General features: G+C 39.0%; 1 protein-coding gene across 2 annotated transcripts; it reads right to left on the bottom strand.

Annotated features, from left to right (window-relative positions):
• Nucleotides 1–922: 922 nt before the first annotated feature.
• Nucleotides 923–7044, bottom strand: LOC106294460 (protein TIME FOR COFFEE-like). Of its 2 annotated transcripts, none has more exons than XM_013730016.1 (12): nt 6821–7044; nt 6267–6746; nt 6016–6188; nt 5634–5925; nt 5238–5559; nt 5107–5149; nt 4843–4935; nt 4473–4695; nt 4319–4385; nt 4157–4226; nt 3752–4081; nt 923–3641 (listed from the first exon to the last, which is right to left on the bottom strand). In XM_013730016.1, the coding sequence occupies exons 1-12, from the start codon at nt 6984–6986 to the stop codon at nt 1245–1247; spliced, it is 4656 nt and encodes a 1551-aa protein (XP_013585470.1). In that variant the 5' UTR covers nt 6987–7044; the 3' UTR covers nt 923–1244. The 2 variants fall into 2 exon arrangements, with proteins under 2 accessions (XP_013585470.1, XP_013585471.1); XM_013730017.1 differs by having other exon boundaries at nt 6259–6746; nt 6821–6987.
• Between the last annotated feature and the right edge of the window lie 5796 nt (nt 7045–12840).

Genomic DNA, 12840 nt, shown 5'->3' on the forward strand with positions numbered 1-12840 from the left:
TCAACATTTATCCAATCTATCACCCTCCCTCAAAGTCCTCAGGAACAGTTATTTGTTAAATTTCAAGAAACTACCCGAAAAGATATAGAGCGGGCTTTTGGAGTATTGCAAGCTCGATTTGCGATTGTGAGAAACCCGCTAAAAACTTTGAATAAGGAAAAGATAGGAAAGATTATGAGAGCATGTATCATCCTACACAATATGATAGTCGAAAATGAACGGGACGGATACACTCGTATCGATATATCTGAATTTGAAGAAGGAGACAGCACTAGAACTTCACAGGTGGAAACGGAGAGACCTACAAATCTGAATAATATGTTTCCCAATCGGAATGATCTTCGTGATAGGAATATGCATGCCCAATTGAAACATGACTTAATTCAAAATGTCTGAAACAAATTTAGTGATGAATATTAATAATTGTTCTATCTTTATTTTTAATTATTGTGATTTTAAATTTATTCATGCTATATTATTGAAACATTTAGTAATTCACTTTTAAAAAAAAAAAAAATTATTCTAAGAACTTCTTATTAGGACTCACCATTGTAAACACTTATTTGGTTCGGATCCTTAACTATTTAACAAAAAAAAAAAAAAAAATTAAATTTCTAAGGGTTCCACGATGAGTACCACCTTTGTGGATGCTCTAATTTGGCAAAGGTTGTATGTTTTTAAAGAAAATTTGCACGCGTTGGGCAAACTTTGTACATTCGTTTATTTAGTAATTACATCTCCCCACTGCATCTGATTCTTACCTACACGAATCATAAATTCTTCATACTGTTTCATTCTTATAATTTCCAAAACACAGATCCTAACTACAGAGTCCACTAACTGATGATCCGACCAAACACAAGAACATATCATTATTTTACGTACAAGTTCGCTAGCTCTTGCTATTTTTCCCTAAAATAAATTCACCACCAAAAAGCATTCAAACCTTCTCAAGAAGAATGAATAATTTTGTTTTCAAAATTAGAACTTCAGTGGTTTTGCTTTTTTTTTGGGTTTTTTGGAACTGAACTTGTCAGAATAATATAAACACTAATTGTACACAATGCTTAAAAGCACCTCCAAAAAAATTGTCATCACTTGTGAATGGCTTGCCCCGTCTCCTTTCTTCCGACTTTAAAATCTTTCGTATCGCCACCACAAGCTATAAACCGCAACTTTCCCAACCATTCCGTGTCTTTTTTTTTTTTGCTTTTTAAGTTTAAAAATGGTTTCTAGGGCTTCTTTCACTCACCCGCTTGTTGCTTCTGATCTGCGGGTTTAACCTGAACCGCAGAGGGAACCGCGTGTACATACGTGAACCCTGGAGGGCCCAACTGATGTTGCTGCGTCTTCCCCATTCCACCTCCTCCTTTCACGTTATTCGCTGCTGCTGCTGCGGCTGCGATGGCTTTCGCTGGATCTGAAGTGGCAGTTACGGCTCCTGTAGTGCAGCCGGAGAGGGTGACAGGAGTGGCGCCAGCAGCAGCTGTGGAACCTGGCTGCTGCTGATGTCTTTGAATGAAATAACCACCTGAAGGAGAGATTGTGATCTGCTGCTGCTGTTGATGTTGAGATTGCATATAAGGATTAGAAAAGAAGAGCTGGGCTTGCTGCTGCAACCCATGCTTTGACAACTGTTGCTGTTGGGACTTGGATCCAGAGCTCGTAGTGGGGTTTCCGAGAACAGAAGGACCATTATTCCTTCCCCCAGTAGATGACGCCACAGATGCAGACTGTAAGTTCTTGGACGGCTGAGATGATGAGTGAGTAGTGGAGGAAGCTTGTCCAGCTTTGTTCGCTGCTGAGGAAGCGGAAGCAGTTGTCCTTGGGCTTCCGCCGGCGTTTTTGGAGACCGAAGATGTAGAAGGTGATCCAACTAACATTGGTGGAGATGGAGCTCGGTTGTTGGCACCTCCTTGCATCTGCTGCATAGGTGAACCAGAAGCCATTGGTTTCGAGTTTGCTGCAAAAGATATCTGCGATTGCTGGGGACGGCTTTGCTGTTTATGCGAGACGTTTCTTAGGGACGATGCAGCAGCAGCAGCAGATGATGGGGACAGTATGGAAGGAGACTGAGGTTGGGCAGTGTTTGTTGTCCTTGGTGAATTGTTTTTCCACTGAGTTGACTGCACCTGATTACTAGGTGACTGAACAAGGTTCTGAGGAAACTTGGCACCTCCCGCGGGCGATACGGTGATACTGTGATCAGGAAAACCACTCCCATTACTCGCCACCGACCCTTTGGTTCTAGCAGCAGATGCAGCCACTGATGTTGCATACCGTTGCTGCTTCTGGAGATACATGGTGGGATAAGGTTGCTGCGATTGATTCCGTTGCATATGCTGCTGCTGCTGTTGTTGCATAAGCTGCTGCTGCTGCTGCATTAGTTGCTGCTGATGAGAAGTCGGCATAGAACTGGAACTCTGTGGCATAGCAGAACCAAGGTTTAGCAAACGGGATGTATCAACGATGCTACCACTCGGTACAGCAGAAACGGATGCATCAGCCAGGTCGTGTTTGTTAGAGAAAGCAATAGACTGCCCACCATTCAAACCACTCGTTTTCCCTGTCTTCCTTTGTTCTTCCATCGTATTAGCAGTAGCATTAGACCCAGATTTTCCATCATCTGAAGGAGCACTGTAGTTCATTTTCTGTTGGGCTGCTTGAGCTGCGGCAACATTCGCTGCCATCATTTGGTAACCTTGCCTTGCTGCTTCTGGCATGCTGTGGAACATAGGGTGATTCTGAGGAATTGATGACATGTTCAGGGAAGGAGCACTACTAGCCCCATTGAATGTCGCAAAGGTCATAGCATAACCCTGCGACTGAAACGATTCCATACCAGCCTTTGAACCCTGCTGCTGTGATTTCTTTTCACCATGTTTGCTCGAGGATACGACCACTCCCCCTCCTGGGGCTGCTGAACTCATCAAACCCAAGTGTGTTGGTTGCATCTGCATACCATAGTTCTGGCCATAGGCAACACTCGAACGAGCAGACCGGCTATCAGCAGTTGATGGGCTATCTTCTCCTACAGTCTCGCTATGTTGAGGCGTATTTTCTCTATGTTGATGCCTCTGCTGAAAACTCAAAGGCTGAGACTGGACTTTGTGAGTTGGAAATCCTTGGGAGTTCCCATGATTGATCGGCGGTCTCAGCTGTTGGTTCTGCAGATGCTTTTGAGCTGCGGAGGAACTAGTGGAAACACTTCCATTCTGGTTGCTTGGAGAATGGCTCTGGGGCATTTGACCAGATTGCTGCTGCTGCGGTTGCTGTTGCTGCTTCTGTGGCTGAGAAAACGGAGGCTGGATCATTTGGGAGGAGTAGAACGAACCATTAAAAAATGGCATCGGCTGTCCAGGAGCTCCTCTATAAGCAGGTGGTGCACCGACATGTGCTGGGACTGTAAACGGGTAGCCATTATTCTGCAAAATGGCCAGGTACTGCGTTTCATTGCCTGGCATGCCTGGATAACTGAAGGTCATTGTTGGGGCACCAGCTGGAGTAGCTGATGCAGAGCCATTCATGGAGTTTGCAGTAGCTGTCGCACCAGAAGAAACTGTGTTGCCACTATTAGGTCTGACAGATGCGGCAGCTGCATGAGGCTGTTGGCCCACGGGGATAATGAATGTAGGACCATGCTACAATAAAAGAAACAAAATATGAGAAAAAAGAACAATCAGCTTTCAAGAAAGACGACCAAAACATGGAAGGAGAAGAATGCTTAGATGGACGACAAAGAAAAACTAACCATCATGTTATTAGCTGCTCCTGGAGGCAGAGCTTGTTGGAGTAATATTTGATTTCTCTGACCTGTATCTGAGCCTTTGGAAGTAGATTGAGAGTTGACATCTGGACCAGGATTGGAACTTCTTCCCAAAACAGTCCCCTGCAGTTCTGTGGGAGGCATGAGACTGATATTGCAGGCCTTGGTCCCGTACAATGGAGCTGAGCCTGCTGCCGCAGGCCAGAACGGATTCATCTTTATGAACTGCTGATGGGATTGAATATTACGAGCAATGTAGCAGTGTGTTGCACATCTCTTAGGCCTCGGTTGATTAAAAAGTAAATGTGGAGGAGGCTGAAAGAGATCAAAAAATTTAAATTAGTAATGAAAGAAGATTCTTCGAACGCATCAGAAAGCTATCAAAATTACCTGCATTGCTGCTGAGGATAAGGAGCTAGTAGTATCCGCAGGCACAACACCTTGTGTAGGTGGCATGTACCTGTTTGATAATCACAGAGTTTTCTATTAGTTCAAGTGAAACAAAAAGAGACTTTCCAAGAACTTCACTAACTAAAATTACAAAACGCATACCCCATTGTAGGAAGACCTCCAGGCCAGCCAGGCATTGACATATGCAGAGGCATAGGGGTAGCTTGAGCTGGAAAATTCAGGAAATGAATGAATTAAAGAAACCAAAACTTAGCAAGAGTAAGAAACTCAAGGAATATAAGAAGAGATTATTTACCTGTTTTATCTGGAATAGATAGTTGTTGTTGCGGAGGTGCCTGTTTCTGAACATGATGCTTGTTTACTACACCCACATTATCAGATTTCTCCAAGTCGAGTTTGAGCTCACAACTCCTCTCTGACTTATGAGGTTCAGCTTCAGCCACCGCTCGAGATCTCTTCTTCTCCTCAGACTCAATCGTCGCATTACCTCCATCCTCTTTTAACAGAGGCTTTGCTTCCTGCTTCATCATGCATGAGAGAATTAAAAATGGGGCAAAAATGAACAAGATAAGAAAGAGGGCCAAAAGAAAAAAAAAAAGTAGAAAAGTAATGATGGAAATCCGCAATTATGACAAAATTACCAAACAAAAGTAGGTCCCACTCACCGTTACCACTTCCGTGACTTTAGGGTTAGCTTCTGCTGCCACACATTCCATCTCACCGCCTCTCTCCGATGTCGATCTAACCGGAGGTGGCGCCTACACCGGTTAAAAAATTAAAAAATAATATTTTAAACAAAATAGGAAAAAAATCTTATAATTTTTTTTAACAAGACTTACAATTAAAATAAAAATATTTTTTTATTAAAAGGAAAAAATCTTTAGAGAAATAAAACAAAAAGAAAAAGAAAAACTGAAACTGAAACTTACCATCAGATCTATCTCAAACTTCTTCTCTTTCGCCGGCGAACTTCTGCATGATTAAACGGAGACTTTACTGAGCACCAGAATTAAGGGAAGAAAAATAAAAAAAAATAAATGTAAAAGATTGTATTGCTAACATTTTAGCCCCATCACCATCGGATCTAAATCCTGGGGAAGTTTCCACTTTAGGCGATACTGTTTCCTCTTTCGGCGGATTAATTTCTTTCTTCTCCGCTGATGATCTCGAATCTAACGACGCGTTGCTTTCTCTGGGCGGAGGATTGGTCGAATCCAACACCGCGCTGTTTTCGTCGGCTGATCCCGATCTCTTTAGCTGATCGCCTAACGGAACATGACTTTTAGACGGAGCTTCAGCTTCGGATTTAACGGCGCGTGACGGTAAACTAGAACTGTTCTCGTCGTCGTATTTGATAATCCTCGGCTTCTTTCTTTTAGGGACTGAGAAAATAGAAAATCAAAATGAGCAAAAAGGACAAATCATCAACAGATGGTTGTGGATGAAAAGAACTTACCAATGGCTGATGAGCTTGAATTTGCAGCTAATGTGATGGTGGAAGACTGAAGAACAGCTTGTGAATTAGAGATGGGTGAAGATACTCTGGATTTGACGTCCACGGCTGTTTTCGCACCTTCCTCACCGGCCGATTCTTGTTTCGACGCCGCTAGAGGCATGCGCATCATTCCGTACAGCACCTCTGCAATCTCTATCTCGATCTCGTCTTGAACAGCCACCGGAGATGATGATGATGATAGCTTGCACGGCGCTGACTTCGGCGGTAGAGGCTTTTGTTTTGTCCCCGACGGCTTCAAAATCAGAAGCCAAAACAAAAATATAGTCAAACGAAAGAAACAAAAAAAAAGAGAGAGATTTGAGCGAATCCTGAGAGGACGAACCATCTTTTTCCGTGCAGAAACGTTAGATGAAGAAGGTGATGTAGGAGCGGGAGGAGAGGGAGACGCTAAATTAGAAGCCGGAGACACTTGGCGGTGGATTTGCTCTCCGGAGGCAAAAACACCACCGCCGCTAGCACTTGATGCCCATGATTCATGCGGTCTCTTTGTACAAGCTGTAACCAGAAAAGAGGAAATTAGATTAACAAATGAAAAGAAATTTGATCTGCATAAAACTATATTCACCTCTCTACCTGACCGAGCTTTTCTAGGAACGGCTACGCCGATCATCTCATCGGCAGCCTTCCACGACGAGACGACAGGTGTCCCTGGCGCCGGAGAAGGAGGCGATCTGAAGACTTTCGACGTTGGCGGAAAGTTTTTTCTCTGGTGGTTGTGGCTGTGGTGGTGGTGATTTGAAAGAGACGATGGAAAAGAAGCGGCGGAGATGTTACTAGAAGGAGGATGCATCTTTAACGAGGACGGTGGTCCGACGCCGTCGTCATATTCTTCATCGTCGTTGACACTCTCTTCCGAGCTGTCGTCACCGCCGTCGTCGCCGTGAACCATCACTAACCGTTCTCCTCTCCGTCTTTTGCTCCGGCTATGTAGCCGATCCCGTTCTCTTTCCCTCTCACGGTCTCTGTCACGTTCCCGTTCTCGTTCCTTCTTCGTACTCCCTCCTCGATCTCTCAGCCTCGCCGCCTCCGGTAACTCCACTGGTACATCCTCCTCTGAAACAGAAAAAAAACCCATTAGAATCATACCTTCAGTCCCAGATCTGAAGAAGGAAATGAATAATACAAACCTGGAGAATCTCTGAAGCTTCCGGCTCTATGCCTCCGCCGTGACAGGCCATTTCCGGCAGCCGCCATGGGTACTCGTCTAGCTTCCCTATTTCTATCCATCTCTCTAATTGCTTCCGCTTCCTTCTCTCTCTTTCTTTCTTCTATCTCTCTACACTTGCTTCCCATTATCTCCTTTATTTGTGCTCCTGATAATAAAAGCAGTAGCGACCCGAATAAATCCACGGCTCCTATCTCCTCCCGTATTACCTTTTCTTAATCTCCACCGTCGGTGTGTACGCATCCAACGGTCCCAAATCTGTATTTACCAACGTGACTACATCTTGGCCCTCCATTATTGAGATCTCGCATCAATAACCGATATTTCCTCTTTTATTATTAGCAAAAACGTATTCTTTCATTATTTTTTTAATAGTCAGCATCTAATGTGGGTCCTACACCAAAAATATTGGTTATAAAATACTCCTATATTAACATTTATATATTGTTAAAATACTTTAATTTCGGTATTTTTAATAATACTATTCCGGGGTTCATGTGAAAAAATTATTAGGACTGTACCAAAGTTATTAAACAATAAACTGCCACGTGTCAAAGTTTGACATCGCTCACTTCCGTGTGTGTTAACGCTACCAATATTTTATTGACTTTATTGTGTCGAGAATTAAAAGAAATGAAAAGAAACAATAAAGATATTGAGAGTCTCGAACAAGAAGATAATAATATTTAACTCAAAATAAATATACTATTTCAATAAAATATTTATTAGAAAGGCTCCTGGGGTAGTGTACTGTTGTCCACTAATCGCGATGACTCGTGTGATAAAGAAAACAAAACACTGACATATACACGCACAAAGATGATATTATTTTAATCCAAAATGTGTCTTGAGAAGATGTATCACCGGCTAGTACCGGTACACAAAGACCTTGGTAAAGGTGATCTGACGATCAGAATGGAATCTTTGTGACCACCAATTCACACCGATCCAACCGGTATAATTAATCATATCAGGTTCCACTTCTCACCCTCTCTTCTCCATTTGTTGTCCTTTAACAAAATCAAGAGAATCAAATGGCTGTGTTACAAAAAAAAAAAAAATCAAATGGCTACTAGTTTTTTTTATTGGTGGCAGTAACTAAATATTTGATTGGAACTGCAGTAAATAAAAGGTTCTTATTTACCTTTTTCTATAGCTGATTTGTTAATACAAATTTATTACTTAATGTATTCTTTACTTATTATTCATACATGTAATAAAGTTACCACACCATAATAAGATGTCTAAGATGGGTTTGAAAGAATTAATACATGTAATATGTCTTATCTTTGAACTTTTAAAGTTTTAGAATTTGATTGATAAGGCAAAAAATCAAATAAATTATAACAGGAAATCTCTAATTTCAACTATTCAAAACTTTATTTTTCGTGTTTCAATCAAAATAAATCAAAATTGGGAAGGGTAAGAATCAATTTATCGATCATTCCTAGGTTAGATTGATACATTAGTCAAATTGACATAACTTCAATCAAATAATTAAATATATGGTAATACATGGATATTTCTAAAATTGAACAATTGATATAATAATCTCGGGATTTTAGGGAGGAAAACCTATAAAGTAATGCTCACTCAGCCGTTAGATTGACGGCTGCGACCATTTGTTGCCAATAACGAAATGCTCACTCAGCCGTTAGATTGTTTTCCAGTTTATTGTTTCCATAATTTGCTTAAAACAATCTGACCTGGCAGAAAGCGTCATCCCGTAAAAACCTAAAAAGGTGTTGAGTTGGCACCAAACCGGTTGATCTGAGTCGTTCATTATAGCAACCACTAAACGGCTCGGATGAGAGGAACTTCACTCAAGTCGTGGTCACAGTACTTCCGAGAAGTGTAGGGCCCGCAGTTAGCTGCCAATGTGGAGTTGCTCTTCTCCTTCCTTTTTACCGCTCTATCTTTTTCAATACATTAGTTTTTTTTTACAATAGTTATTTTAAAGTATTTTCACCCTACTCTCTTTTGTCTTGTTTATTTACCAAAAATAATAAATTTGAATTTAGAATTCTATTATAACTATATTTATATACACTGACAATCTTATATATCTAAATTTTTTATTGGATCCTAGGGAATTAAAATTTTAATCGTATATGTTTGGTAATTTGTATTGATACTATCATAGTGTATGCCTAAGCAGATGAAAAATGCTTCGAATGATAAAAGAATATTGTTTAGTTTGATGTATATTATTTTTAATGCGTATTAGTTTAGCATACTAAAATATTTGGTGTATCTGACCCCAGGCACACACACACAAAAAATTATGTGGTGTATGATGGTTATTACATTATTTTCATACTCTGACACGGTCCAAACCGTCATCTTGTAAGATGTATGAGTCCAGAAGATCGTCCGTGGAAATAAAAAGGAAATTAGAAATACGGAAAGATTTCTACTTTTAACTTGACAATCAATTAACGTTATTTTCAAATATACTATATAATATTCTCTCCGTTTCTAAATGTAATTAGTTTTAACAAAAAGAGTTTGTTTTACAATATAAGTAGTTTAAATATGTATATTTTTTATTTATTAGATATTATGTGATCAATGAAATATGTTTTTAATAATTGGTTGAATTAATTGGCTAAATGATATATTCTTTTAAATAATAATTTTTTAAATATTCATGTTTTTAAGCAAAACTACTTACAATTAAAAATGGAGTGAGTATGTGTTTTAGTGACTTAGTATTAAATTTAGCAATCCCTTTTTTAAAAAAAAAAATATCATAATACGCAACGAATGAATGTGACGTGTAACCGGGGCCCATGTAAAATATTAGATTTTGTAGTTAAACACACAACAATGTTTTTGGTCAATGGTCAGGATCGTAATAAATTACAGTGGAGTAACAAGACTAAAACAGTAGATTTACATATTTAATTACAATGATAAAAAAACATATTGTTACAAAACATTACGCGGTGCGAAGCGCGTACAAAACAAATCAAAGTTATACAGTGGTTCAGACTGATGCCACGTGACATTTTAGAGATACGACACGTGGACAATAGCTCTCTTTTGATTCGTCTGCTGGGATCTTGTTTCTGTCGATGCTATTCCTTCCGTTTTAAAATCTCTCTGTAGATACAATCAAAGACAGAGTTAAGTGTGAGGAAGCTAATCTCACAGCCGTTCACGCTTGATATGCGTAACAGATGCTAACTGCTTACGTGGTAGATTTAGAGTGGTGTAGTTACGTCATCTTGTAGATGAACTGTCATTTAAATGCCTTTAAAATTGAAATATTAAAATAATATAAACACCCAAAAATGCCACGTTGGAGTATGCAAGTATTGCGTCCTGCCAAATGAAATTGTCGGGTTTTTTCAATTTATTTTCTTATATTAAAAAACTTCTCAATGAAGGAACCAGAAAAGATAAATTATAATGAATTATTATTCTGAAAAAAAAGACTTTACCAAATATTGACGAGTTTAGGTAACACGTGGTGACTTTTGGAGTTTATTGCTTTCTGCCAACGTGTCAACTGTTTTGATCGTTCGCTTAGCCCTAAGCCGTCGGAGCAAAATTTCTTCTTCAGACATGAATGGTTTAAAAATTAAAGAATAAAAATTTCACCATTATTTTGTTTATAAAATATTCAACAGACCATTAACCATTCATTAGTCATTACATACATAAAAGCGATTATTTTCTAGTTTTAATAAAAAGAAACATAATTAAATGGTGTAATTATCGTAGAAAACATTTCAAATTTTCTATTAGTGGAGTATATTGTTTATGCTTTGTCGTATGCTAAGATACATAAGATATATGTAAAAATATCCCTTCATTAACGCACTAACGCACATCGAAAATTTCAATTTATTATTTTATAATTAAACCATACTTTAAAATTGGTAAGTGAATCGTATCTTTTGCTTAAAATATTATTGGATCATAGATCATGATAGAGGCATTTAAAATAATATACAACGAACATGGCACCATGACTGTTTCTTCTATTTTATAATCGTACTCGATAAGACCAAGATGAGTTTATTTGTATATATTATCGATAATTTCTTTTATATATTTGAACATTGTCCTGAACGACGGCATCGCTGGTTGTGGACTTTTCCTCGTGCAGCCGGTGAGGTGATGTTGGACGAACTTGCAGGTATGAGATGTGATTCTTAGTGGAGGTGGTGATGAGTGGGTTCTCGAAAGCTGTAGGTACCGATGCATCCAAAGTTTGAGGGCGTCTTTTTCTCCGGTTTGCTCGTAGCAACAGGGTGCTCAGTCCGCTCATGCCTCTGTCTTAGGTCCGTTATTGCTCCGCTAATACCAATCTCTTTCCGATCCATGTCTTCTTTTGTTTAATCTTTTCTATCTATTAGATGCTCTGTTTAGCTTAATTTATGTTTAGTATTAAATATTACTTTATTTTAGAAACAGTTGACAGATAGAGGATAGGCAACTGACGAGGACGTATTTGTCTTGATTTCGTATACATATAATTCAATAGTTAGATAAAGAAAAGTCAAAATATTGAAAATATTTCATATCAACATATAGTGTCAGACATAATTTATTATTTGTGTGTTTAATAATTGATGAGGGAGGAAGAATGTGGAAGCCCTTTTTGCTTTGCCTCTACCATTTTGCTGATGAAGAAATAAAATAAACTAATTAAGGTTATTGGTGATTAATGCTATTATTTGACCTAAACTGCCATGATAAACTGAGAACAATAGCCATGATAGATACTCTTATTTTAAAGGACATAACTATATATTATTTTGTTAGCTTTAGAGAGAGAGAGTCTCCGGTACGTTTGAAAGAAAGTGGTTAAGTACACATAATCCCCTCTTTTTTTTTTCTTTTTTTGTCACAATTAGTACACATAATCCCCTAAAATATATAACTATTTGATGAAAAAGTTTTCTATTATAATTTGACTATTTTTCTTAATGTTTTATTAATAATGTTTTGCTTTATATTTGAAAGGTTTGGGGCCCGAAAAGAAAATAAAGGCCCATACGCTATTTAAAGGATCCACTCGGTTCGCTCTCTCTGTTAAACTTTTTTCATACGTAAAGAAAGAATAAAAGAAAAGTTGAAAACAATTTCGATGAAAGAGTGGAAAGTAACCATTCTTTCCATAAGAGAGGCTTATAGGCTACAAGATAAAACCTGTTATGTCCCTCTTTCGCATACTTTTTACTGGCTGTCATCTATTGGATGAAACTCCAAAATGCACTTGGCATTACCTTTACTAATAACTTTAAGAATTGTTGTTGATGTATGTGGTTCTTGTCTTCTCTTTGAAACAAAAAAAATGTGATGATTCTGTCAAGATTTCCCCATGCAGCATATCAAATATCCACGTCAAGCCTTTCTTGATGTTGCAATATCATTATGTGCTTTCGTATAGAGCTCTGATTTCCTTCATCTTTGCTAACAACAAACTCCTCTCACATTCTCTGTTTTGTACAATCCGGATGGGTTTGTTGTTCTCGAAAATTAATCACAGCCTGAACGGTTCTGCTCTTTGAAACTTCGATTGAGTTGTTGACGTAGTCCATCTCCGAGAAGAAGCCACATATTGTTGTCAATCGTATACTCCAAATCACTAACCAATCATCCGGCCATGGCGCCTTTCCTGACCTGTTTGTTATTCCAAACCAAAGATCCTAACACCGTGATCCCAGAGACACGGATAAACACCGATGAAGACGAACCTATAAGGTCTAGCCATCGCCGGAAAGACGCACTCCCGAAGGGAGAGACAACACACAAACCATTCTCAAATGGTAATCGTTCATAACTGTCCCGAGATACCTAATTCCAAATCAATTGAGAGAATCCAGAACATGGCTATCGTAATCAGACCCTCCCGATAGAAGAAAACAAACGTGGATTGAGATGATGAAGAAAATTGATGTTTAGGGCTTTTTATAACATTCCCATCCCGCAGTCTGAACTGGATCAGTCCAAGGCCGGACTGATCAG

This window comes from Brassica oleracea, chromosome C5, assembly GCF_000695525.1.
Source record: "Brassica oleracea var. oleracea cultivar TO1000 chromosome C5, BOL, whole genome shotgun sequence".
In the NCBI taxonomy this organism is placed as follows: Eukaryota; Viridiplantae; Streptophyta; class Magnoliopsida; order Brassicales; family Brassicaceae; genus Brassica; species Brassica oleracea.